Below are 27,438 nucleotides of genomic sequence, written 5' to 3'. Positions count from 1 at the left end.
CTTGGCTCCCTGCCTTTCCTCATACAGGGACTGTTTTTCTGTCATTGAAGCAGGATTTTGGGGATCCTTTTTTAGCTCCTGAGCCTTCTGGGAGAGCATTTAATTTTGGTGGTTATACCCCTGCCAGCGACTGGTGGTGGGTGCAGTTCATGCCTCCCATTTCCCTAAGCCCTGTGTGAGTGCTTCCCCACAGGAACAGCATGTGGCAGTCCAGGCTGTACTGGAGAGAGATGATGCGACAACACTGCCCTAGCCTGGTGTCCCTCCAGAGCCTTGTAGGACAGCCTCGGGGGGCTCTGCCACAGCACGGCGTGTGGGGAGGGAGGCCCTTTGGGGCACAGCTGACTGGCTCCCTGCGGAGAGCGGGGTGGCAGGAGTCAGCGTAGGCTTGAAGCGGAGGGAGGCTGCCTGAGGGTGGTGTGGAGCTGGGCAGGCTGTACTGCAGTGCTTCCCCCTGCTTTCATTTGAAACTCTGGCCCCAGTTTCCCTTCCTGTTTGTGCCAGTGGTATGGATCTCACTGCTGCCTCTAACCTCAAGTCTCTCTGCCTAATGTGCCACTTGCTCCCCCTCCTGTGGGGAGAGTCTGCTGAGTCTCCTGACCCTCTTCCCAAGCTCGCATGCTGTCTCCGAGTGAAAGCTCCTGCATCCTGGTGCTGGTGGTGGGTTTCTGATCCAGCTGTTGTGGTAAGAGCACGTGTTACCACAGAGCTGGCGTGAGTAAACACTGATACAGCCTTGTCAGTGCTGGCTTCTGTCTGCTCTATCCCTAGGCTGGGGGCTGTGTTGTATTTGCTCTGGCACAAAACTTTAGTGGAACTCTGGCCCAGGTCTGACATTCATATCTTGGCAGGAGACTTGAACTGGTACAGCATCTCTCCCTCCTTGCTAGTGCTCCCTCTTCCTCCAAAAATCAAGCCCTGACCCTGATTGTTGCCACATGGCCTAAATTATTTTGGTTTTGCTCATCTTTTGATGTTCCGCTGGTACAGAGGCATGACCGAGAGGCGTAATTGCAGGCACACAGCCTATCACACAGTGTTATTTGCACTACCTGTGGCAAGAAGGAAACACAAGATCTCAGAATAGAGTTAAAAGTCAAACCTGTCTCCACCCCACATTAGCAGTTCTATTTATATCTGTGGGCAGCTTCATAGGAAAAGCAGATCTAATTCCCTAGTAATAGCTTGCAGTGTCTTCAGACTGCAATGTATGGGCTCAGGGCTTACAGAACTCAGGACCTTTGTTTGATTTTAATGTGGATGAAGGCCTTGCTGTCATTAGTCCTGTGACACACCCTGCTGCAATGAGTGCAGTGTTATTGCATAGGTGGAATATATGTCCATGCTTGAGAGCATGGTCCTCTGCTCTCAAAGATGTTACCTGTGCTGAAGTGTATGTAGTCATAAAACGTTTGGTGCTGAGCATCAGCTGCAGCTCAAATCTTGTGCTCAGTTGTGATGAAAGCAGGAACAAATTATTATCTTCCAGGAGAACACTTACCTAGCCTGGACTGTTCACATCACTTGCTGGAAGGCACAGAAGTTTCTGACTGTCGCTTCGCCAGCAGCCATGCCTCCTGGCAGCAGCTGCCACTCTGCCTTCCCTGCTCATGGGTTTCACTGCTAAGTATAATATCCACATAGTGGTAGTCTTACATCCTGAGGCCACTCATATCTCCTCGGTGATATTTGTCCTTGAGAATATCTGCTTGCTGTAAGAAATGCGTGAGCAGCTGTGTGAGTTTCACCCTGTCTTTGGCGAAATCTGGTGCTAGGTTAGAGTTACGGGACTGCCCTGGCCCAGTGATACTGCGTATTGAGAGAATGTCTGTTCTGTTTACTTCAAAGCAGTGCCTGTGTAGCATCTCATAAATTCCCTGTTTACCACAACTCTTTTGAAGCAATGGTTTCCCATTTTTATTGGAAAGCTTTTCAGGCTGTGATGATTCCTGGGATGTGCAGTGCAGGTTGCATGTGTTCCCCTGTATCTGCATGGGGAAAGCAGGAGGGCCCTTGTTAGGATAACGGGCTGTTTCATAGGTCCAGCAGGCATAGGCCCATTTCCAAAGCCATAGTCTCCTAGTCATGCCTCAGTTCTCACTTTGCCAAAGAATTTTTGTTTTCTTAGGAAAAGAAATACAGCACAGCTTCATACTCTTCCCCTGTGCTCTAAATCATCCTGGCTTCTCTGGAGGGGAAGGACTGGGATAGCTCCATTTGTTTTCTTAAGGGAGCTTTGAGTACATGGATTGAAGAGCCCAGCCTAGATCTCTCTTCAAAGTTAACACCCCACAAAACTCACTAGTGATCGACTACTAACTCTCCAGCTTTCCCCATATTCCAGTGTGTCTTGAGAGTCATCACAGGCATCTTGAGAGCGATTTTGGTATTGGAAGACATGGAGCAGGGAGCTGCAAGGGCGGGGGGGGGTATGTTGGACAGTTTGAATCGTGAGATGGGAATCTAGCAGGGAGGGTGCAGGATTGGGAGCAGTGGCTAAGGGCAGCTAGTTTTTTGGGATAGGACTGGGAGTAGACTAAAGAAAACTGATTCTGGGGGAGACTAGGACAGTAGTAGCACCAGGCGACACATGGGAGTCCTAATGACAGCAGTCTGGTCACTAAGAAATTTGCCAGACTAATATAACTCCCAGGCACACATTAAAATGTGTGGAGCTGGGAAAGGACAGATGACACTCTTTCCCGTCCGCTGGGCACGTAGGTCGCCAAACTGCACTGGTTGGCCTTGTTCTGTTGCTAAGCAGAGACGGAACAATAAAGGCCACTGAAAACTAGCAGTCCAAAAGTTGGGAAGGCATCATGATTGCCAGGTAATGGAGAAGTTAAAGGTCTTTTCCAACCTAAACAATTCTATGATTCTAAGTTAATGAGTAAAATGCCATCGAGGGCTGTTATTACGACTCGGAGTTCCTGTGTCCCTGTTCACTAGTCTGGGGAAGTACCACTGTATGCTTTTGGTGTGACCAAATCTGACCATTCTTATGTTCTTGTCAGTGGCAGAAAAATGACAGAGGGGAATGCGTAAAGTCAAGAGTGCATGCTGCTATGGCAGGTCTGTCTGTGGAGTATGTTAGGCCTTGATCTGGTGATAACAGCCCTAGGGCTAAGTCTCTTCTGCATGTCATCTTCATTAAAAGTTGGTGTATCTGGCAGACGGGAGGACCCAAGGGGATCCTCGCTTCCCAGTCCACTGGACACAAGGCTGCTGCTTTTCCCCATTCCCAGGTCCAGCCATCAGGAAGGCTAAGTGCAGATTCCAAAGATGAAACACACTGCAGACATGGCTGACCGTGGACTTACACAGACAAGAAGGGGGGCAGTACCTTTACAGGCACAGACATAAACACAAACAGTCCTTGCAGGGTGTCAACAACACAGACAACTTAGCCCTGTTCCTGCCCTTTGGCTGATTGGGTTTAAGGTTTGCTAGTGGAACATGCACATATACTCCCTCACTCACATAAATATTCGTGTTTGCATGTCTCTTCAGTCTCTGGTCCAAGTGTCAAGTTCTTGAAGGCTCTTTGGTCAGACCCTGAGCCTTCTGTCCAGTTTTGGGGCAGCTGTTGGGTCTTCCCACATTTTGGATTCCTACTTGCTAGCTAGTCCAACTTGGATTTTACTACTAGATCTTGCACACATACCCAGAATAGAGAGCAAACTCGCACGGTGAATACAGAGTTTGATAAAAAGAGCAGACTGTGGTGATCAGGCACAGGGCTTCGCCAGACAAGCATACTGACCAGCAGCCTGCTTGCGTGCGATCAGCCTCTTTTATTCTTCACCCTCTCCATTTTCTCATGTTAGTTCCTCCTTTCTCTTCCGTGGCCACTCCCCTTTCCCACCTGTGATCCTTGTGCTAAACATCCCATAATAAGTTTTGCACGTTCCCACAATCCCCGTTAAAACTTCCTCTAGCAAGTTTGCTCTTTCTGAGAGCTGTTCTGATAATCCGTGATAATCTTGATTTCCTCTGCATATTGATTACCAAGTTTTTGGTTGCACTTCTTTAATGTTATCATTTGAGTGATTCTTTTAATGATCCATCCATGAGTGTCTTGAGCCTTGTCTCTGTTACCTGTGACGCGCGGAAAACAGACTCCACAACCTGTGAAGTTGTAAAGTAGGTATGTTTATTCAGCGCTGGGCAGCACGGGGGGTCGTCCCACCAAAATCGTGCGTGCCTTGCAGCAATTCCCTTTGAGTTTTATAGGATAGAATGTTACATATTCAAAAAGCACCTATACATATTCATGATCTTTCCGTGGAAAGGTGGTCTTATTACAATGAGTTCATTTCCATTGTCTCCGCCTTTAACTCCTCTCAGCTGCGCACGCGCACTGCCTCTTGGTGGTGGTGGGCCGGGGTCTCAGGGATGAAGGCCGTATGTCTTCCTCACTGTGCACTTTTCACCTTCACCACAAAACTTACTCAGACCGGTTCCTAATTAGCAGAGAATCCTCCGTGTTCATTCCCTTCTGATTTACTACCTCCTTATCTTGGGATTGGTTACAAAAATGCAAGCAGAGCGAAGGGTCATCTTGACCCTTCCTTACGCTAGTTTTTGTTAAAACATCTTACGTAAGGGTTAAGATTACTAGATATGTGGCTTAAGCTAGTTAATGATCCTGCCATTTCCTTTAAGTGTTAGTTCTCTCTATCAATCCCCCCTTTTTCAGAAAGGTTAGTAAATTCTTTTACTACAGCTAATACAATGACTCTTTATCTAATACTTTCTCAAAATATTTATTTGATTCTACCCTTTGCCTTAGTTGATATTTCTTCCATTCGCTGTAAGAATTCCCTGTGTTTTGACAACACCCTAAAGCACATCGAACTACTACACACAGAGCTATAAGCAGGATCATAACCGTAATTGTCGTAACAAACAATTGTTTCAACCATGTCAAATTCAGTAACCAGGATGTTAATCTTTCCACTAAGTCACTAAACACCCAAGATGTGTTATCTTGGGCCACTTCATGCAAGATTTTTTGCTTTTTTCCCAAATTTGAGATAAATCCTTTTCAATCCTTTTGTCTTGGTTAACATAGGTACAGCAATGTTCACCAATAACCATACATAAACCTCCTTCTTTAGCAAAAAGCAAATCCAGCAATCAGACCAGTTCATGGCATTAGCAATTTTGTCATGTAGCTGCAAAAAGGCATTATTCTCCCATGCCTCAAGTCCCCCTGTTAGGCTTACAATCAGCGTCGTGACAAGGTAAGCTTTCCTTGCTGTACTTGCGTGACTCTCCATGGAGATTTAGGTGCCTTCTTCACACGGGAGTGGTGAATCCAGGCATTCTGTTCCTTAATCTTTATTGCTGTGAAGGATGTGAGGAGTACCTGGAATGGTCCTTCCCATTGTGGTTCCAGGGTCTTTTCTGTAAGAGACTTCACGTATACATAATCTCCAGGTTGTATGTTATGTACAGGTCCATCCAAACCCCTGCTTCGAGTCCCAACCACATGTTTTTCAATTCTGCTGAGTTGTTTGCCTAATGCCACCATGTATGAAGTCATAATTTCCTCCCCGGCTTGTGTGGACATCCCTTTCTGTATTCCATAGGGTCGTCCATACAAAATTTCAAAAGGACTCAGCCCCTCTTTTGCTCTTGGCCTGGTTCGTATGCGCAAGAGAGCCAAAGGAAGAGACTGAGGCCAGGCCAAGTTAGTTTCCTGTCCCAATTTCACAATCTGCTGTTTGATTAAGTGGTTCATTTTTTCTACTTGGCCACTCGACTGAGGGCGATATGGGGTATGAAGCTGCCAATCTATACCCAAATGACAGCTAATTTGTTGTACTACTTTTGAGATGAAATGTGGTCCTCTGTCAGAAGATATGGTTGCCGGAATCCCAAAGCGTGGTATTATTTCTTGTATTAATGTTCTGGTTACCTCCCGAGCCTTGGCCGTCCTGGTAGGAAATGCCTCTGGCCAACCTGAAAAGGTATCAGTTAATACCAATAAATATCGATACCCCCCTTTTCTTGGGAGTTCTGAAAAATCAATCTGCCATTGTTGCCCAGGCCCGTTGCCTTTCCCAATTTGACCCATTTCTGGTTTAGGGGTATTCTTGGGATTAGTCTGGAGGCAAATATCGCACTCTTGAGTTATTTGTTTCACGGTGGTGTATAGATTCCTAGCTATAATCTCTCTAATCAGGTGTTTATATAGAGCTTCTGCCCCCCAATGCCTCTTCCTATGTTCTTCCCTTATCAGAGACCATGTTAGATAAGAGGGAATGATTAGTTTCCCTTGTGGGGTGAGAGCCCACCCCTCGTTATTATACGACCCTTCTAGGTCGATGATAAGCTTCTGATCTTCCTTAGTATATTTTGGCTTACCTTCTAGGGAGATTTGCCCATCAGGGACCAAGGCCCCCTCCGTATTTACCTCACCTTTAGCTGCTTGTTTTGCCTCTCTGTCCGCCAGCTCATTTCCTCTTTCCAATTCTGAGTTCACTTTCTGATGTGCCTTAATGTGCATGATCGCCACTTTCTCAGGGAGTTGGACTGCCTCCAACAGTTTCATGATCTCTTCTGCGTGCTTGATATTTTTGCCCTGTGAGTTCAATAATCCCCTCTCCTTCCAGATTGCTCCATGCGCATGTACGACTCCAAAGGCATATTTTGAGTCTGTATAGATATTTACAGCTTTGCCTTGGGCCAATTCCAAGGCACGGGTCAGAGCAATTATTTCCGCCTTCTGTGCAGAGGTACTCATGGGTAAAGGCCCTGACTCTATGATTTCTTGACTGGTGGTAATGGCATATCCAGCATGTCTTTTACCGCTTAGGACGTAGCTGCTTCCATCCGTGAACCAGTTTTCCGTGTTCTCCATAGGACTGTCTCTCAGGTCTGAACGGCTGGAATATGTTGTTTCGATGGTCTCCAGGCAGTCATGATGTACTGGTTCCCCTGTGTTTCCACTGAGGAAAGAGGCTGGATTGACAATGTTAGTGACTATGATCTCCACATCATCCTGTTCTACCATTATAGCCTGGTATTTCAAGAATCTTTGTGGGGAAAGCCAGTGTCCACCTTTTGCTTCCAGTACTACAGATACTGTATGGGACACCAATACAGTCATTTTCTGGCCCAGGGTGAATTTTCGGGCTTCCTGGATGTTTAGTACTACAGCCGCGACTGCTCGCAGGCATCCAGGCCAACCTTTTGCAGTTGCATCCAATTGTTTAGAAAAGTAGGCAACTGCTCGTCGATACGGGCCCAGATCTTGTGCTAGTATTCCTAGGGCAATCCCCTGCTTCTCATGGGAAAAAAGGAAGAACGGTTTACTCACATCTGGGAGTCCCAAGGCTGGGGCCGACATGAGGGCCTTTTTTAGCAACTTGAAGGCCTGTATGGTCTCTTTATTCCATTTAAGGTGTTTTTGTTCAGTGGTTGTCAGTGCATACAGAGGTTTAACAAGCAGTCCATAGTTATAGATCCATAGTCGGCACCACCCAGTCATCCCCAGGAAGGTTCTTAACTCTTTCACTGTTTGTGATCTCGGAGTTTGACATATTGTCTCTTTCCGGGTCTGTCCCAAAGTTCTTTGTCCAGCACTGATTTCATAGCCCAGATAAATCACCTTACGCTGCATCACTTGGGCCTTCTTCTTGGATACCCGATATCCCTGGAGCCCTAAAAAATTTAGCAGACTAACCGTCCAGGTCATACAAGCGTCCTCTGTTTTGGTTGCAATCAGGATATCGTCCACATATCGTAACAGTTTCCCTTCCTCAGGCGGGGCTTCCCAGGACTCAAGATCTTTTGCGAGTTGGTTACCAAATATAGTAGGACTGTTTTTGAACCCTTGTGGTAACACCGTCCAAGTAAGCTGAGTTTTACGCCCTCTTTTAGGATTTTCCCATTCAAATGCAAATATTTTCTGGCTGGATTTATGGAGAGGGAGGCAAAAGAAGGCATCCTTCAGGTCTAAAACAGTAAACCAGGTTAGTTCAGGTGTCAATACAGTCAGCAAGGTATATGGATTTGCCACTACCGGGTAGAGGTCTTCAGTTATTTTATTTATAGCCCGTAGGTCCTGAACCACCCGGTACGACCCGTCGGGTTTACGGACAGGTAATATGGGAGTGTTAAAATCGGATTCACATTCCCTTAATAATCCTAGTTGTAAAAATTTTTCTATTACTGGTCGAATTCCCTCCCTGTCTTCCTTCCTCAGGGGGTACTGCTTGATTCTTATTGGCTGTCGTCCTTCTTTGAGTTTGACCTCCACAGGTGTAGCATTTTTTGCTTTTCCGGGCACATCAGTGGCCCAAACCCCGGGGTATACCTGGTTCGTAATTTCTTCGCTGATTTTTCCCTCTATAGGAACATTAGTTAGGGATAAGCTCATTATTTGGATATACTGTTGGTCATTCACCTCCAGAGTAATCTCTCCCTTTTCAAATTTAATTATCGCACCTAATTGTTCCAATAAATCTCTCCCCAACAGTGCTCTCGGGGAGTTGGGCATGTACAGAAATCTGTGGATGCCCCATTGTTTTCCCAGTTTATATCTCAGAGGTTCACAAAAATATACCTTTTCACTTTGGCCAGTTGCCCCTTTCACCATGATATAGTCATTTCCCAGGGGCCTCAAAGCTTGGTTCAAGACTGAATACGTCACCCCTGTGTCCACCAGAAATTCTACCTTCTTCTGCTTTTTCCCTAGCTTCATTATAACCAGTGGATCCGCTAGGGTGGATTCCCCAGGTCCCCGTCAGTCTTCCCTCAAATGAGCCATTATTCTTTCTTTCTGACTATTCCGCCCCTTCTCCTTATTTTTCCGCTTTTCCGGACAATCATATTTCCAGTGTCCAAATCTTTTGCATAACGCACATTGATCTCTGCCTAATCGAGGCGGTCCTTGTCTGGGTTTTCTTTCCTCCTCCTCCCTGACGACCGCCACCACCTTTCTTTGTCCCCGTTTGTAATCTTCCTCTCTATTACTGAACACCCTCCACGCTTCATCCAGCAATATTTCTAGGTTCCTTCCTTCTGTGGGACGCAGCTTTTGGAGTTTGTGCCTAATATCTCCTGTAGACTGGCCCAAAAACAAAGAAACTAGTTGTTGCGTTCCTACCTCTGACCCAGGATCCAGCGGTGTGTTGCGGTGCGTTACGTCCCTTAGTCGATCCAAGAATTCGGATGGTGACTCGGAAGGACCTTGTTTGATTGCATATAATGCTGACCAGTTTATAGTTTTGGGAATGGCCCTCTCCACTCCTTTTAAAATCCATCCCTGGTATGCCTTCAGTCTTTCCATATGCGTGGATCTGTTTGCATCCCATTTTGGATCTTGAAGGGGGAGATATTCTTTAACATCTCCTCCCGTAATTTTATAATGATCCTCAGCCAAATTCCCTGCAGTTTTTAAAATTAATTGCTTTTCCGTTTCAGTCATATATTCTAATAATAATTGTATGTCATTCCAGTCGGGGTTGTGTTGTTTTATAATAAACTGGAAATGTTTAGTTACATTTACTGGATCATTCCTGTAATCCTTAGCAACCCTTTTCCATGCTTACAAATCAGTGGTGGAGAAAGGTACCTTAATTAACATCGTCCCACCGTCAGGCCCTACAGCTTCTCGGAGAGGTGCTTGTAAGACTGTTGGGGCAGACTTTTTCCTGATACGGGAGGATACAGGGCTTCCCGGGGGAGTGGAGGCTCCTTCCGAGTCCACATCCTGTTCCTGTGGTCGAGGGGGAGGCTTAAACAAATCAGTTAAATCTTGTTCTGATGCCAGGTGTATTTTATTTTTCCTAGCACATCTTTGCCCAATACTACATGCCGAGCAACACCGCCTCAGTTTACCTTTAAGTCCTTTGTTATTTTCCCGCTCTAGGGCGAGTACCATAGGGTCCTGTGGCGGCACCATTCCACAGTCCCTTTGCCACTCCGGATGGTTTCGGAGGGTGAAAAACATATCTGCATATGACACTTCATCCCATTTTCCTTCTCTCCTCAAAAACAGCATTAATTGCAACATAGTGTTGTAATCAATTGTTCCATTAAGTGGCCACCTGGCTCCATCTTCCAGCTTATAAAGCGGCCACCATTGATTGCAATATTTAATGAGGGTCGTCTTATTCTCTGTACCCCCGGTTCCAACAATATCCCTCCAGCGTGTCAATATGCAACCGAGGGGGCTTTTCCTTAAGATATCCTTGTTCTGAGAGTTACCCATCTCTCTGTTTCTTTATCCTTATTTTCTAGGTCGTTTTCTTGTTAGCTATTGTGCTTTGTTTTAATTTCCCAAAGTTCGAGCCCTAAACCACCAAAGGAGTGACTCTCTGTCCTACCACTTTGATCAGCCACACACCTTCCCCGATACTTAAGAGATTGACTAAACACTACGGCAGCCCAACCCAACTTACATATATATCACGGCATTTACAAATTTTACAAACAGTCCAGGCGCTTTGTCCGTCTCTGGCCGTGTTCCTCGCGGAATCACGGAACCGCAAATCAGGACTCCCACTCGCTTCACAGCGGCGCTGTGTCTCAAAACACACATACATACACACAACAAACTTTTAACATACAATCCTCACTCCAGTTATTATCCCTCCAGCAGCTGCAAATATTATTCAAGTAGAGAGGCCCGCTTACCCTTCTCCAGCTTCTTATACAGTCATTAGCAGGTCCATCCTGGCTCCCAATATTGGGATGCAGCAGTAACCTCAGATTCACTTGATCTACTCCCAAGATCGCTAGCGGCCGCTCTATCGGTCAGCGAATCCCCCTTTTCCTTAATGTACAGGGTACCCTCCTCCCATACGGGGACTATGCCGTACGCCAGACGTCTCTGCGCGATTTACCAGCAGCCCCGGCCAAGCGCGGGCGTCCCCAGCGACTTACTGGCCCCCTTACTAAACATACCGTTTATCCGCAACTTCAGGAGGTCGTTGTCTACTCCCGTGGTGAGCGGCTGGAAGTGGAGGCTCCTCCGAGAAAAGTGCTCGGGGCGCGCCTAGGAGCGTCCGCTCCGCAGTCGATCCCGCAGCCGAGCAGAGTGTCTCCTGGCTGGCTCGCCAAAATGACGCACGGAAAACAGACTCCACAACCTGTGAAGTTGTAAAGTAGGTATGTTTATTCAGCGCTGGGCAGCACGGGGGGTCGTCCCACCAAAATCGTGCGTGCCTTGCAGCAATTCCCTTTGAGTTTTATAGGATAGAATGTTACATATTCAAAAAGCACCTATACATATTCATGATCTTTCCGTGGAAAGGTGGTCTTATTACAATGAGTTCATTTCCATTGTCTCCGCCTTTAACTCCTCTCAGCTGCGCACGCGCAGTGCCTCTTGGTGGTGGTGGGCCGGGGTCTCAGGGATGAAGGCCGTATGTCTTCCTCACTGTGCACTTTTCACCTTCACCACAAAACTTACTCAGACCGGTTCCTAATTAGCAGAGAACCCTCCGTGTTCATTCCCTTCTGATTTACTACCTCCTTATCTTGTGATTGGTTACAAAAATGCAAGCAGAGCGAAGGGTCATCTTGACCCTTCCTTACGCTAGTTCTTGTTAAAACATCTTACGTAAGGGTTAAGATTACTAGATATGTGGCTTAAGCTAGTTAATGATCCTGCCATTTCCTTTAAGTGTTAGTTCTCTCTATCACCTGCATTTCATTAAGGTTTGTGCACCTGTGTGTTTAATTTATTACCTTTCCTGCTTATTGCCTTGTCTCTTATGCCTAGCAGCCGTTACCCAGGTACCTTTACATCCTTCCTCCTCCTGCATGCATGTGCAGGCTGGCATGCCTTCACATCTTTCTGTTCGTCCTTTCTGGTTGGTGCCAGAGGTGTCCCTTTGGGAACAATCCTCTGAGTAGAGGAGATGCTGTGGGGCTGAGAGCTTCCTGTGGATGGGATGGGCAGGTTGGCGGGGGGGGGGTGGTTCTGGAGGTTCTGGACAAAGCCTTGTCAGACTGTGTGCAGTCAGCTTTGTGTAGAAACTGCTTTCTTGGAAGGAGCTGAGGAGTAACTATAATATTTTTAGGACTCAGTGAGGAATTGTACTACAAAATCCAGTTGCTTTGGCTGTTACAAAGTTATTATTTCATAAGCTGATCAAACTCCATCTTAACAGCTGTTATTTTCGTATCCTCATTGTTCGTTCTGGAAACCTTTTAATTTTCAGCTTCAACTTTTTCATGGCAAGTTTCATCCTTTTGGCAGTGTTCTTCTAGCTTAGCTCTCCTCTCAATATTCTTTCCCTCATGCATTCATGGAGAACAGTTGCATCCTTTGAATTTCTAGGCAAGCTGTTTTAAATCTTAATTTTGTAGGAAAGGCTCTCTGTTCCCCTGCCTGTCATAGCAGCTTTTCTCTGCACATCCTGTTAACTTATGTTAGAAATTTTTTGTACACATGAAGGATAAGAATAGCATACAGTTTCTCAGATGAGTTCTATTCAATGCTTTGTATGAATGACATTGCTGCTTCCCTGTATGTACTGGAAGTACCTCTGTCTGAAGCATTACATCTTTCACTGATACCACAAGACAACTCTAGTTGTATTCTTGAAATTATTTGGCATAACATATTGGATTACGTTTTCTTGTCCAAAAGAATTCTAGTTTTCCTTTTGTGTCAGCCAGTCAGTCACTGTCGACTACCAGAGTCTCTTTCTCAGTGCTTCCAAGTATTTTCATATCTGGGATACACTTTTTATGGCTTAAAACTGACATCTTCCCCAGACTGCCATGACCTTGCCCGGCAAGGGCAGACAGCAGCCCAGTGGCCAGTGGCAGGTCCTGTCACACATCAGATCATGCTCTTCAGTGCCTGTGTCTGGGCTTTGAGTGTGATTGATAAGGGCAAATGGCATAGTGCAAAGGCAGCTGATGCTGTGGCAAATTAGTCTGCTGTGGCATCACTTCTGGGAATCACTGTTTTGTTATCTTCCCATATTGAGATCTTTGGACCTGTTCATCTAATGCAGCCTATTGGGCTTCTTTTGTTGTGATCCAGTAGGAAAGCTGGAATGCAAAGCCAAGAAGGAGTGACACGTACTCTCCTGGTAATGAGTGAGCCACAGCATAGTCCAGGCAATTGCTTGGTTTGTAGTCCTCCAGGAGATGGAGCATCGTACTTGGTCTTCGTGATCCCCTGGAGCATCACTGATGCAGTTAGGGCTTGGAGGTGTACAGGGAAGGTGGGAAAGGGGCTTGTAAGCTGTCTAGAAAGAGGATTGTGGTCAGGTGGGAGTGAGCAGGTGCCTGTGTCCCTTTGCCAGGTAGGAAGTGGTGGGTAAGTTTACAAAGTGCTTTGGGGAACAGGCTTTTGAGAAGGGGCAGTGTTCCAGAGGAATGGGGTCCCTTAGGATGCTTGGCTAAGTGCTTAAAATGACAGGGTGTGCTCGGGTGATGGTCTGACACTGAGTTTGCGGGTTGTTCTAGATCAATGGGGTAGACATGACAGAAGCCAGGCATGATCAGGCAGTAGCGCTGCTTACCGCATCCTCCCCCACCATCGTGCTGCTGGTAGAAAGAGAGGGTGCAGAGCAGCTCAGCGAGGGAGACTCATCAGGCGTGCCACGAGTGCGCATGCACTCCCCACCACCGCCTCCCAGCCATGGGGAGAGCCCACCGGAGGAGACACCTTCGCTGCAAAGGAACCATCTGTCTAAAGGCCTGGAGGACCAATATCCCATTGAGGTGAGTCTGTCTGTTGGAATATGGGATAGTGTAATCGTGGGTATTTTTCATTTGAAAAATTGGTAGTCTGATGAGGGCTGGCCCACGGTGTTATTGAGAAGTAATGGGGAACCCCCTCATCCTGTGGGTGCTTACCTTGTGCTCACTTGTGCAAAACATCCCTGACTCCCTGTTTTTCAGTGTTTGTGATCCTTATGTGATATCCCGTATTTCTTTTGACTCTGCTTCTTGTTCCCTCAAGGAAATTCACCTTGTAAAAGCAGGTGGTCCCCTGGGACTCAGCATTGTAGGAGGCAGTGACCATTCAAGCCATCCATTTGGGATTCATGAACCAGGTGTCTTCATTTCAAAGGTAGAGTCTTGTGTAAGCAGCCTAGCAGTGGATATTTCTGAGCTGTTTAATTATTGAGGTTAAGATGAAGGATTTTGATGCAAAAGTCTGAGAAGTATAGTATACATTTAAAAAAAAAAAAGGAATGGGGGAGGGATGCATGCATATGTGAAGAGTTAGCTTATACTAGGCATACTGCTGCTGTTGTAGAAATCTAAATGACATGTAAAAGCCTGCAAACCTGTATAATTCATGCTGAACTGTTGGGGGAGAGTTAGCTTTTGAAATTCCTGAGCTTATGTTAACTTTTAATGTATCCTGGAAAGATGGAGGCATTCCAGAAAACCGGTCATTACTCAGAAAGTGTTAGTGGGATGAACGTGTAACTGCAAGGAAGAACAGAAATGCTCTTTTGCATTTAGACTAGTGTCCTGCCCAGCCCTTTCTGCATCTATACGTCTCTTGTCCCTTGGCCATGCCGAATCTGTCTCTTCTAACACCCGTGGCTGCAAGTCCCAGAGTGTCATTACCTGTCACCTGAAGAAGCACTCTTTGATCTGCTCTAAACCCATGTCCCACTGGTTACACTGAGTACTCCTCCATTCTTGTATTGCCAGTTTGGTACACAAAAGTCCTATATTTGGCTTATTCACCACCTTCAGTGTTGTAAACCTCATTCTTTCTCCTTCCTCAGCTTTCTCTCCAAACTCAAAGAGTTGTGGCCTTCATTTCTGCTTGCAAGGTGCTGCTCCATCCCCTTGTTATTTTAGTTGCCTTTCTCTGGACCTTCTCTAACCCCACTATGTCCTTCTCAAAATGCGACATCACAGGATCATTGAAGTTGGAAGGGACTGCAGAGGTGTTCTGACCTCACTGAAAGCACAAGGCCAGCCTAGATCAGCTTGCTGAAAGCTTCATCTAGTCAAGTTCTGAGTGTTGCCAAAGATCTCACAGCCTCTCTGGGCACACCTTCCAATGTTTAACTACTATTATGGTGAACATTTTCTTCCTAATATCTAGTCAGAGTTTTCCTCATTCCAACCTGGATCCCTTTTCTCACTCCCTATACCACTGTGTACCTTTGAGTAGAGCCTGGCCTCTGTTTTCTCTGTACCATTGTGTTAGTTGAAGACAGCAGCAACATCCCCTTTAGCTTTCTGTTCTCAAGAATGAAAAACCCCAGGTCTCTCTGCCTCTCTTTGTACAATGTATTCTCTACACCCCTGTTCATCTTGGCCTTCTGCTGCACTCATCCCAGTTTATCAGTGTCTGTCTTGTGCTCCAGGTGCAGCATCACAAGCGCTGATGAGTGGGGAACGATCTCTTCTCTCAGCTCACCAGTTACAGCCTCCCCTGTGGCAAGGGCACGCTGCTGACTCTAGCTGTTCACAGTATACTGGATCCAAGCCTCTGGCTAGCAGCAGGCCTCCTGAAACAGCAAGTCTGTCTGACAGATGTGTGCCTCTGTCCCTTGCAGAAGTGGTTTCCAGTGGGTTTCACCTGATGCTTCCTGTTGGTGCTGACATTTGGTTCATTCTGAATGGCTCCAGTGCCTCCTTTTGTATAGTTTGTTTCTCCTCATCTGCTACGAGGCACTATACCTATTTTTAGATGCATGTTAGTCGAGAGAAGGACTCTTCCATCTGTTGCCAGCAATCTCAGGCTCCCAGCCTTCCCCAGCTTGGGACCCTCTGCTATTTGTTTAAGCATGGCCCCTAACTGACCCTTCTTTGTACAACATGGGATTTGGACTCCTCTCTGAAGGGTTTCTGCAAAGAGCCTGTTGCTCTCCTGTTTGTTTTCACTGACGCTATACAGTATGCTCATCTCATCCTGTAGCTTCTTCACCTGCTAGCTTGGCACCTTGATCAGAGCATACCTTCCACTGGTGAGGCCACCACCAGCCTCAGGGAGAGGTCCCAGGCATTCCCTGTAGCCCAAGACCCTGAAAGCTGTATCCTTCCTCTAAAGCACCAGGGATACTCTGGCTGGTGCTGGGGACCTTACCCTGTGGGATATCACCATCATCCTCGCACAGCCCTTGGTGCAGTTTCTGCGTCCTCTTCTGCCCTGCCTTTTTGGGAACAGAGAACTGAACAGTCCTGGAGATGTGGGTGATTCTGTCTGTCTTGGTTTCAGTATCCTTTATGATATGCCCAAAATTATGTTGGCTGTGGTTTTTTGTCTCTTCCTGCCTGTGGAGCCCATGATTTCAGAGAACATGCAACAACGTCTCTAGGAACTTTCTTGAGTCACAGTTTCTCAGTTCAGTGTTGTGTGCTTGGTTTAAGGTGTTTTCCACAGACTCGCTGTCTGTGCTGAAGCTCATGCCATCTCTTTTTGTCCAGTTTTCTTGAACCCTTTTGAAGTGCACCACCACCAGGGCGGTATTTGGCTGCTGAAAACAGCACAGTATAATCTGCAGACCTGGAGATTACACTGTTCACTACCTTCTTCAGGTCACAGACGGATGTGCTGTGTAACACCAGTCCCACATCAATCCCTCAGGGACACCACCAGTGAATCTTTTGGGTCCTGAGCAGCAGCTGTCCAGCTCTGCCCTTTGTTTCTTCTCCTTTAACCAGCTTTCAGTCCATTAAGATGGCCTTTCCTCCCATTCAGTGGACACAGCTTCTCTAATAGCCTTTAGGTTCAGATCTTGTCAAGGGCCGTTTGGAAATCCAGAAATTACGTCTGCCAGATTTCTTCCTTCATGTGTTCATTGTTTCTCTCACAGTGCTTCAGCAGGTCAGTGAGGCAGGATTTGCTTTTACCAAAGCCAAACTAACTCTTTCCCAACAAACCCTGCTTATCCACGTGCTTACAGATCTTACTCTGTTAACTCGATTGTCTTACCAGGAATAGAAGTTACGTTTCTTGGTTAGTAACTCTCTAGCTCTCAAGATCCCCTCTAGAGCAGTTTTTGAGGACTGGAGTTGCACTGATGCTGTCAGTCTGGTATAGTGGCCGTTTGTAATGGTAGATGATACACCTCTGACAACAGGCCTGCAGTTTAACATTTGAGTTCCTTCAGAGTTCTTTTGAGAAAGTTGTCTTCTGGTGACAGTCACAGGCAAAATAATGAAAAAGCTGACACAGGATTGGTTCAGATGAAAATGATAATATGAGAATGTAAGAACAAATCAAATAACACTTTAAAGCAAATCTTATTTCATTCTTTGCCAGTGTTCACAGATACGTTACCCCTTGAGAACTTTGGTTGCAGAGAGAGAAGTCAAAACAGGCCTCAGGATGCTGGAGGATAGCCTAGGGACACAATCAGTGTCTCTCCAAGGAGAGATGGAACTTCCTTCTTTAGTTGTAATATTAATGATTCTTTGTAGGTCATTCCCCGTGGACTGGCATCTCGCAGTGGTCTCCGTGTAGGGGACAGGATCCTGGAGGTAAATAGCATTGACCTGCGCCATGCTACCCACCAGGAAGCAGTGAATGCCCTGCTCTCCAACACCCAGGAGCTGACCATGTTAGTAAGACGAGATCCGCCACCACCTGGTATGCAGGTAGGTTGTGAGTAAGAGAAGTGGGGAGAATCGCACCCTTCTTTATAGAAGGATCACTTTTGAGGGCAATTTCTTATCTAGCTGGAAGTCTGGGACTAAGACACGACCAAACTTCTGGTTGAAATTTCCTTCTCTTGTGGCAGAATCCAGCCTCTTGTAAGTATATATCCAGTTGAGGACTGTGTAGGGTCTCTTGCCATGCCCATGGTGATACTGTCATCAGAGAATGATCAGATTTCATGAAGACCAAACCTGAACAGGAGACAGAAATACAGAAAAGGGCAGAACCTCATCAGAAGGAATAAACTGTGCCAAATGAGTGAAAGGTCTAATTCAGGACCGTTTCAGGGTATTTAGAATATGGCCAGCTGCTGGGAGTGTTTCCTCAACAATTCCAGTCAGAACTTGACCCAGAAACAAGGAGACCTTTTATGTGTTTACAGGAAATATGCATTGAAAAGGCGCCAGGAGAAAAACTGGGCATCAGCATCCGGGGTGGAGCAAAAGGTCATGCTGGAAATCCATTTGATCCCACTGATGAAGGCATCTTCATTTCTAAGGTACCAGACCACTAACTCTGCAACTTGGTTGCATGCAAGGACTGCTAGGGAGAAGGGTGATTGTTCGATATGCTCTTTCCACTTCTCACTGGGTACATCAGTTGGCCTGGAGTATTCTCCATCCACTGAAGGAGGCACGTCTGTTTCCTTTCATATTTCCTCCTCTACAACAGCTACAAAATTTCCTCTTTAATTTCCTATGTTTGCTTTTATTTTGCTTTGCGTTTCTTCTCTTGCTTTTTTTTTCTGTAACATGAACCCATCCATCTTACCCTTTTCCCTCCATTCCTGTTGCTTACCCCAAGTGCTTGTGGCCTTCCTGCCCACTCAAACATGCATGCTCTTTCCTCCTTTCATCGAAAGCATTATGAATTGCTCACCTTTCCTCCTGTGCCATGTGCCATGTGTGTAATTTTGTTCCCATTTTGTTGCAAATGGCTGCTTGTGTGCATACTTGTCATGTTGCTTTTCCCCAAGAAGTAACACATATTATACTGTGTATAAGCTTATGCTCCTCCCAACCCCTACCAAAAAGTATTGCCTCTTCTTGTTAGCGACAGAGCATAGTGATAAGTGGTGTAATTTTTGGTCTTGCTGCTGACCAAGTGGGGACTCCAGATGTTCACATTAGTGTCACTGGTTCCCTCTTTACAGGTATGGTAGAGTAGAACCTCACTCTGCTCTTGTTCTAGAGGTCTTAATAATCCTTGCTGGATGGTGGACACCCCATAATTGCCAGTTAACCCTTTCTAATAATTGCCTACTTTGAAAGAAGGGGAATGCTCAGCGTTTGTTATTACTTGGATATAACTTCTTTATCTGAGTTTTAAAGTTAAAACCCAGTAAATTCACTCTACCAAAGTAATAGTTGCTCATTCAACTGCAAAATTTGTAATAGCAGTAAAAGAAAACCTAGGATTACTGTAACCTACTATTATTTTTAATGACCAGGTTTGTTTTTATCTCCTTCAGTGTTACAGCATGTAGGGGTTTGGAAAGCTTACAGTTTAGCCCCATTGCAGGGTTAGTTTACCCCCTCCCCCTCTTTTTTTTTTTTTTTTTTTTTTTTAAATAGTAGTTGTTTTAGCCTGTGGAGAACCAAAGCACTGAACTTTTCTGCTCTCCCTTCAGCTCTTCAGCTATGTTACTTCGGCTTGATCTCTCTTATCTGTCCTAACCAGAGGTTTTTTCCTGCTTCTCTTTTTTGTCTGTATATATCCAGTAACTGAGAGACAAAGTAGTGCTTTTTTCTTCGTCCTCCTCTTCGGATGTCTGATTACTACCTTCTTTCTCCCTAGTTTTTCTTAATTTGCATTTCCATTGAGTCCTTTAATTGTCTTTTTTTTTTTTTTTTAAGTTGTAATCTGGTTCTTCCTTTTTAAAACCTTCTTGATGAAATGTTACAAGTGAATACCATAAGTACAAATTATATCTACAATTTGAAATTTATGATAAGTCTCAATCACTGAGGGCCCAGTGTCCCTCAGTGACTTATCAATAATACAGATGACAGTTGGCATTAAGGACATTTTTCTACATTAACTTCACCTCCTCCCATTATTTCTGGGTCTTCTACTGTCACACTTATGCACTTGCTCTCCCTGGAAAAGAAATTGTGAGTATTCGGTCTTTTTCCATTCAGCTGCATGTGACCACTTTTGTGCATGCACACGCACTCACACACACGTAAATGTTTTCCTTTACAGCCCTGAAGAAATTATGTGTAGGCATGCATGGCTGCTTTCCCTTCCCCCAAACCTAAAAAAAAAATTAAAAAAAATTAATAAATGCATGCAGCATTTCTTTTCCTCTTTTTACAGGTACTTTATTAAACATGCATCTGTTGTTTTTTCTCCAAAACAGCTCTCATAAATCAATAAACACCCGTGCCTTTGGTTTGTTTTGGGGTTTTTTGCCCCTCTGATCCCAGTAACATGTGTGCAGTAGTTCCTTCTTTCTTTTCTTCCTCTGGTGTTACCTGTGCCTCCATCCTACCTTGACAACCAGTCATCCATGTCCTTGCATTTCCCCCACCCAACAACCAACTTTGTGTGCCCTTGTGCTCTTCTTATTCTCTTGTCATAGATCTACAGGCTTTGCTTGAGATCCCTGACATTGGCTTCTTTCTGTGAAGCCCTTGTGTAGCACTGGTCATAATTCTCTTTGTAAAGCTTAGTCATGTTGGTTCTTTGGCTTTGAGACCAGGACTTTAAATTGAAGCCATTCATTTCTCTCTGGTGTTCCCAGTGAGGTCCGTTGATATACCAAATGTACCGAGGTCTGCATTTGATCCAGCTTGACTGTGTGTACATCCTATTTTGTTCCAGGCTTTTTGGTTTCCCATTAGAAAAAGTAATGCCCATTTGGTGATTCTGTTCCTTTCCCTAAGGCTTTAAGTTGTATCCTGTATTTCTGTTTGGTTCCTGATAGTAGCTTCTCCTATTCTCAGCATCCTGGCTTGTATCAGGAATAGTTTGGCCAGCAGGAGTAGGGAAGTGATTGTGCCCCTTTACTCGGCTCTGGTGAGGCTGCACCTCGAAAACTGTGTTCAGTTTGGGGCCCCTCACTACAAGAAGGACATTGAGGTGCTGGAACATGTCCAGAGAAGGGCAGCGAAGCTGGTGAAGGGACTGGAGCACAAGTCTGATGAGGAGCAGCTGAGGGAACTGGGGTGGTTTAGCCTGGAGGAGAGGTGGCTGAGGGGAGACCTTATTGCTCTTTACAACTACCTCAAAGGAGGTTGTAGCCAGGTGGGTGTTGGTCTCTTCTCCCAAGTAACTAGTGAAAGGACAAGAAGAAATGGCCTCGAGTTATGTCAGGGGAGATTTAGATTAGATATTAGGAAAAAATTCTTCACCAAAAGAGTGGTCAGGCATTGGAACAGGCTGCCCAGAGAGGTGGTGGAGTCACCATCCCTGGAGGTGTTCAAAAAACATGTAGACGTGGCACTTTGGGACATGGTTTAGTAGACAGGGTGGTGTTGGGTTGGACTTGATGATCTTAGAGGTCTTTTCCAACCTTAAGATTCTATGATTCTATTGCCATTGTTCAATTTTTTCTCACCTCCCCAGCTTGCATATTTCTCCTGAGCCTCGTCTTTGGGTTTTGGGGGGGTTTTTTTGTTTGCTTTGTTGTGGGGTTTTTTTAGTTTTGTTTTTTTTTACTTTTCTTTCACTTTGTACCCACAACAAGTCCTGCAGTCTCTTTTCCCTGTTCTGAAGGGGGAAAACATGAGTAGAACTCCTTCCCTTTACTGCCTTTGTTCTGCCAGCAAAGCATGCACTTTCATTCTCTCCTCAAACATGTATGGCTGCTTGCGTTCTTTAAGACAAACTCTAGCTTTCATGTGCCTTATCAATATGCTGGATGTAGTTGCTTCCCCTGGTGACAGCTTGTTTACATGAGGCAAGTATGAGTTCTTGTGACTTGCTGAGGAAAGAAAATAGGAGTTACACGTTATTTCTCTGAAAGAGGATGGAAAATGGTGTACTTTGTTACGCCTGTCTCTAGCACAAAGACAGTGAAAAGTCTTCATGCCTCATTTATCTTTATCCACAAAAATTATCCCTATGCTTGCATTTTCTGTCTCTCCCAACAAAAAATTATTACACTTTCTGTGAAGATAAATCGTAGATGTGAGAGCTTTTTCTCACCCACTTCATTGACAAAACAAAAGCAGTTTCTTTCCTTGGGACAACACATTTCAAATACAGGTTCTTTTTATCTCCCATAAGAGATTTCTTCCACACCTGTTTTCTCTACCTAACTGTACACATTCTTCCTTTTCTACCCTCTCTGTAAGTATATATAAGCATTTCCAGACACTTTTCCTGACATGTAGCTGCAGCCTTTTCTCCCTGTTTCCTTTGTATGCCGAGCTCTCTCATTCCTTCCTGATGGTCCCCGTGCTCTCTGATCTTCTCTTACCTCTTTAGGTGACATCTTGATTCCCCCATTTGTTATAGGTGAGCTCCTCAGGGGCTGCGGCCCGGGATGGCCGTCTGAAGGTGGGAATGCGGATCCTGGAGGTGAATCATCAGAGTTTGCTGGGAATGACGCATACAGAGGCAGTACAGATACTCCGAAGTGTGGGTGATGCGCTCCTTGTGCTAGTCTGTGATGGCTTTGATCCCAAGGCTGCAGCTGCCATTGAGGTAAGAACTGGAGTGCAAGGTGCCCTCATAGTGACCAGTGCCACAAGGATCCCACCTCTTTCTTCATAGAAGATTGCTGGATTTTTCCAACCTTTTGCTGTAGATTTTTTTTTTTTTTTTTAAGGTCCCAGATTTCAAAGTCTGGTCTCTTGCTGTATGAACTGGAGGTAGTCGCCAGTTCATAAAAGCAATAGTCTCTAAAGACTCTGTCTCTTCTGCTGATTCACAGATTCTGTGATACTGTTTCACAATATCACTGCACTGGTTAGAAATGTAGTTTTGTAGTTTTCAAGCTAATTTTCTCCAGGCTATTTATGCCTGTTTTTTCTTGTGCCAATGTTATATTTAAAGTAATTGTCTGTTTGTTGGTGTTCGCCTTTCCCCACAGGGAAACACTTAACCATAGCAATCCTGTGCCTTCTCAGCTTTCTTTTTTCAAGGCTTAGCAAGTAAGCTTTTTTATTCTCCACTCACTCTACTCAGTCCCTGGTCACCTTACCCCCTTACTTTACCTGTTTCAATTTAAGTTCATCTTTCTTAGACCTCAAGTTCCTTGAGTAATTGACAACTGAAATAAGGTTTCAGGTTGTGTAAGAGTTCCAACTTGTGTAGGATCATTTTGGTATGCTGTATCTGGGAGCCCAGGATATGGACCTTTTTGTATGGCACACTGTGGGCTTCCACCATGTTTTATTGCCTTTTTGCTTTATAGATGTCTCCAGGAATTATTGCAAACCCTTTTGCTGCTGGTATTGGTCGCAAGAATAGCCTGGAAAGTATCTCTTCTATTGATCGGGATTTAAGCCCTGAAGAACTGGAGATCCTGCAGAAGGTGGGTATTCTGACTGCAACTGGGAGAATGTTATGGAGTGGAAAATGTTTCTGAAGTTCTCTAGTGTCTCTTTTGGTGCATGGAATCTGCAACATAAGGGGTAGTGGACTTCCTTTTTATGGGATCAGCAGGTCCCAGCACTTTCATCAGGAATGCGCTAGGATGGGACTCTCAAATCTTCGTGAGGTTACAGGTGCTCCAAGTGGAGAGAGAGCACTGGGGTGAAGTGGCTCTAACTTTGGTCTCTCCTAGGAGATGGAAATGGTGAGAGAAGCAACTCAGTGGGAGAGAGAAGAAATGGAGAAAGTGGTGAGAGATTTTTCATGTAGCAGAATCTGTTCTTGACAGTGGTTCTGCCAAGCCTGTGAGCCCTAAGGCAAACGCCACAGATTATCTCGACCCGTTTGTTAATGTCATGGGGGGCTATGGGCCTTCTCTCTTCGTAGTGCACCGCTTGGTTACTCTAGCTGCTTTTTGGCTTTGCCATACCTTCCTATGTGTAATTCTTTGGTGGTACTCTTCTGTTACTTACAGAGTTCATCTGCTGGTACTTTCTGGCCAAGCTGCAACTTTGAGAAAAATGGCCTATTAGCTTAGAAGTCCCACATTTAATCAGTTCTCTCTATACAGCACTCCATGACCTGACAGAGCTTTTATGAGCAAATATGAGAACACACAGCTCAAGGTTGCCTTGAATTGAAGAAGTGGCACTGTTAATCATAAGTTTGTGCTCCTCAGTTCACATGATCATTTTTCTGATTTGTTATTAGAATTTTGTGTTTCTGCCCACTCTTTCAGCCTTTCACAGAAATAGATTAGCAGAGTCAAGCCCCTTGAGGACTTGGGTTTTCTAGTTGTCCCTCTTAAAACTGTAATTTATTCAGTCAAATTCTTTTGGAAGATGAGGGAAAATTGAATTCTTCAGTATTGTCAATTAGGAATCTGCTCTGCTGGAAGATAAATATGTGTACATTTTGCAGGCATTTTTTCAGGTTTCCAATTTAGCTATACCTAATATTTCTCTTTCTGTAGTTGTAATCACTCAGGTTTTTTTACATTTGCTACCCCATGAGAGTGTAGTTCTGGATGGAGGTGATTTTTATAACTTGAGATTTTACTTGTTTTGGAAAAAATGGTCAAGGTTTTGAATAGACAGTGGCACAGACTGTAAGAGGACAGAGCAATGAACAAGAAAATGGCCCTATGACCTTTCAGGCATGCAATATGTGTAATCATTAAATATATATAGCTAATATTTATATAATATATATTTCATATTTGTATAATCCTACTTTGCCTTCTGTTAGTGACTGCAATGGACTAGGCAGGGTACGATTTTACAAAAGACTGACGTAGAGAGACAAAAGGGGTTCAGTGTGTTGCAGACTCCCTTTGGAAGCTTTGCTTTATCTTTGCTGGCCTACAGCTTAGATTGATGTCAGCATGTGCAGGAATAAGACAAGGGATTTCTGTCTTAAGTATCTGCAAGGTGTTCTGATGGTGTTTGAGATCTATACTTAGATGGGAATTCTTCCAATGGAATGACCTTACAGAATAATCTTCAACCTGATCTAGTTGATGATGTCCCTGCCCATTGCAGAGAGGTTGGACTAGATGACCTTTAAAGGTCCCTTCCAACCCAAAACCATTCTGTGATTCTGTGAATAATTTGGGTAGGAAGGAATCTCTACAGGTCACTTGGTTCAGTTCAGAGCAGAGCCAATTTAGATCAGATTTAGATTTTTCCTATAAAATGTCTTGTTCCTTGCCTACGAAGGAACAGAGAGTGGTTTGTTGTGGTTTCAGAAAACCTGATTTCGTAGTTACTGCTATAGCAAAGGGTATTCCTACCAGATTTATGTTGGTAGCATATGGATTTGAATAGTGTCTAGGAGACTTCAGGTACTATGAGTCATTATCAGCATTTCTAACACCTCTGGATAAACCAAGAGCAAGTCTGGCCCCAAAACCGTGCTGCCCTGTCTGAGCAGGTTGCAGTAGTTCAGTCTTAGGTAGATAAAGGCTTTTCCAAATTTTATGCTGAGATTACTTAAAAATACCCCAGAGACTTTGTCAAAAAACCTAGAAAAACCGGTGTGATTGGTGATGTAGCCTTGGCCATATCTCATTTTAAAAAGTACTGATGGTATTATGATAGGTTTTTATGGAAAACTTGAAATTTTATTAAAATGGTTAATTTAAAAGAAAAAAAACCCACTTATCAATAGCTAGTCATTCAGCCATCAGCAATATTTCAAAACAATGGTGGGCATCTTATAACAAATATCATTATTCTTCCTGGAGGCTGAACAATACACAGTAATCATGGTTCATTTTTCTTGGATGTTTTACTTTTGATAGATTTTAAAGCAATTTTCTGAGGTTGCAGTGACATGTATTTAAGGACTTCTAAGGTCTATATTCCCATATACTACCTTTTGTCTCACTATAGTGTGGCTTAGTATAACTACAATGTTGTCTGTCCCAACCTCTGAAGAGCTGAGAAGTATGCCTGTAGCCTGGTGATCAGCAGAGATCCAGAATTGCCTGTGTCTTTAAAAGATTTCTTTTTTTTTGGTGCCCCTTCCATTAGGGTACTAGGAGGAGGTAGCAATGGATGCTCCAGACTCCTCTGACGTCTCAGGATCGATGGCCTGAGACCAAAGAGCAAAAACACATTATTCTGCTGTTGCTTTTTAGTGTGATCTTGAAACTGGGGTTCTGTCTTTAATACTGCTTTTGATGATTAAATTTATTCCAGTGATGGAACCAGCACTGTGTAATAGCCATTGTAATGCTGTAGTAAGTTCCCACCTCAGTGCCAGATCCTCAGTAATAATATTTGTGTCACCATTTTTGGACCTTTCCTCTAATACTTCAGTGTTTCATGTTCAGTTTTGCACAGGAGTGATAGAGATCAAACATGTCTCCTCACAGTAAGGTTGTGAACTGAAGAAATGGGAAGAATTTTGGCTTTGCTATACTCACCATTAGTCCTGTAGAGCTTTTCACATACCACTGTTGCACTTACTGCATACATCTCTTTAGTTCTTTGATAATTCAGTTTCTAACAGCAATATTAGTAACTCCAAATCTCCATGGACTGATTCATGGTGCATTTCTCTGTCCCAACTCTGTAGCTGTAGTTATTTTTCTAGTCTTAATCCAGAGCTTCCCCAGGCTCCCCAGATGTTGTCAGAGATGAAGTTTGAACATTCCACAGCTCCATCTGGGCTGGCTGGTACTCTTGTCTCTCTTCAGCTTAAGACCTCAGAGAAGGATCACATACAAGATTTCTGCCAGCTTGAACGCTCACCTTACAGATAACGCTTGTCCAAAATAAGCACAACCAGATTCAGAATAGACTTTAACTTAAATATCCCTAAATATCCCTTTGGGTCTTATGACCCTCCAGAGCATTAGTGTCTTCTCATGTTGCTCATTATTGTCTGGAGATTGGGGGCATTATGGGGGACACTGATTATTTGCTAGTGGTAATGCACAGAAGCTTTTGAAGAGAAGGGCCTAGGTGCTTTCAGAATTTTCAGTTAGTTCCCTCTGTATTTCTCAGATGCCTTCCACCTCCCATCCTTCCAGCCTTGGGACTCCTGGACCATCTGGTTGCTGCTGTTTGGGAGCAGCAGTCAGGAGGGTTGCAATACGCAATAGAACAGAAGAATGATGCTGCATTTGTCCACAGCCCTCGCTCTGCAGCATAGGTGCTGGGCAAAATGTCACAAAAGTGTAAATGCACAGAAATCATTCGTTAAGACAAGTAACATATTATTATCTTCCTCTTGCAGCTTGGAAGCAAGCCCATAGCTGGGGCTTGTGAGATTAGTCACTGGTCACTCTTACAATATTCCTGTGCTGCACTGAATGACTGAGAGCTGACCAGCTGATTTTAAGCCCTGCCTTATGCTTATACAATTTCTGTCTCTATATATAGGCTTTTGGCTGTGATGCTATTAACAAGCATGTGATTTTTTTAGGTCTTTTTCCGTAGTGATAACTAGGCCTGTGCTCTGTGGATTTGTTTTTCCATTCCCTTCCAGCCTCTCCAGTGTGTGCTCTGTCAAGATGTCTCTTCTGGCAATAAGCAATCTTCTCCTTTCTCTTGGTGATGGTGTAGCTTGTGCTTGGGGGTGGGGGGGCGAGTGTTAGCTCCCTTTGCTTTTCCCCAGGGTTGACCCTGCTGAGGATCTTAGAGGCATCTGCTCTCTTCCCCTCATCTGGTGACACCCTGGCTTGTGTTGTACAGGGCGTCTGTTCTCCTCTGTTTTGCTGGTGATAACCAAGCTCATGCAGAGTTCCAGCTCCTCTTTCCCTGGGCCCAACG

General features: G+C 44.7%; 2 protein-coding genes across 32 annotated transcripts in view; one reads left to right on the top strand and one right to left on the bottom strand.

Moving 5' to 3' along the window:
- The window catches only part of SCRIB (scribble planar cell polarity protein), a 123,482-nt gene that overhangs the window by 55,614 nt on the left and 40,430 nt on the right, over positions 1 to 27,438 (top strand). For 26 of the 31 annotated variants that reach the window (XM_054814021.1, XM_054814017.1, XM_054814042.1 and 23 more), the window contains 7 exons: positions 13,444 to 13,701; positions 13,943 to 14,053; positions 17,377 to 17,553; positions 17,997 to 18,113; positions 22,079 to 22,267; positions 22,980 to 23,099; positions 23,352 to 23,408. In XM_054814021.1, coding sequence (XP_054669996.1) covers positions 13,444 to 13,701; positions 13,943 to 14,053; positions 17,377 to 17,553; positions 17,997 to 18,113; positions 22,079 to 22,267; positions 22,980 to 23,099; positions 23,352 to 23,408 — 1,029 coding nt within the window. The remainder of the gene's footprint in view (positions 1 to 13,443; positions 13,702 to 13,942; positions 14,054 to 17,376; positions 17,554 to 17,996; positions 18,114 to 22,078; positions 22,268 to 22,979; positions 23,100 to 23,351; positions 23,409 to 27,438) is intronic. The other 5 variants (XM_054814043.1, XM_054814040.1, XM_054814032.1 and 2 more) reach the window with 1 other exon arrangement.
- On the bottom strand, positions 4,140 to 11,896 carry LOC129202046 (uncharacterized). The gene is given in 3 exon segments (XM_054814044.1): positions 4,140 to 5,419; positions 5,924 to 5,967; positions 6,427 to 11,896. Coding segments are annotated over 3 exon segments (3,246 nt in total). The 5' UTR covers positions 9,440 to 11,896; the 3' UTR covers positions 4,140 to 5,230.

This window comes from Grus americana, chromosome 2, assembly GCF_028858705.1.
Source record: "Grus americana isolate bGruAme1 chromosome 2, bGruAme1.mat, whole genome shotgun sequence".
NCBI lineage: Eukaryota > Metazoa > Chordata > Aves > Gruiformes > Gruidae > Grus > Grus americana.
Note: the sequence above shows the minus strand (reverse complement) of the source record. Positions and strands in the feature narration are given on the sequence as shown.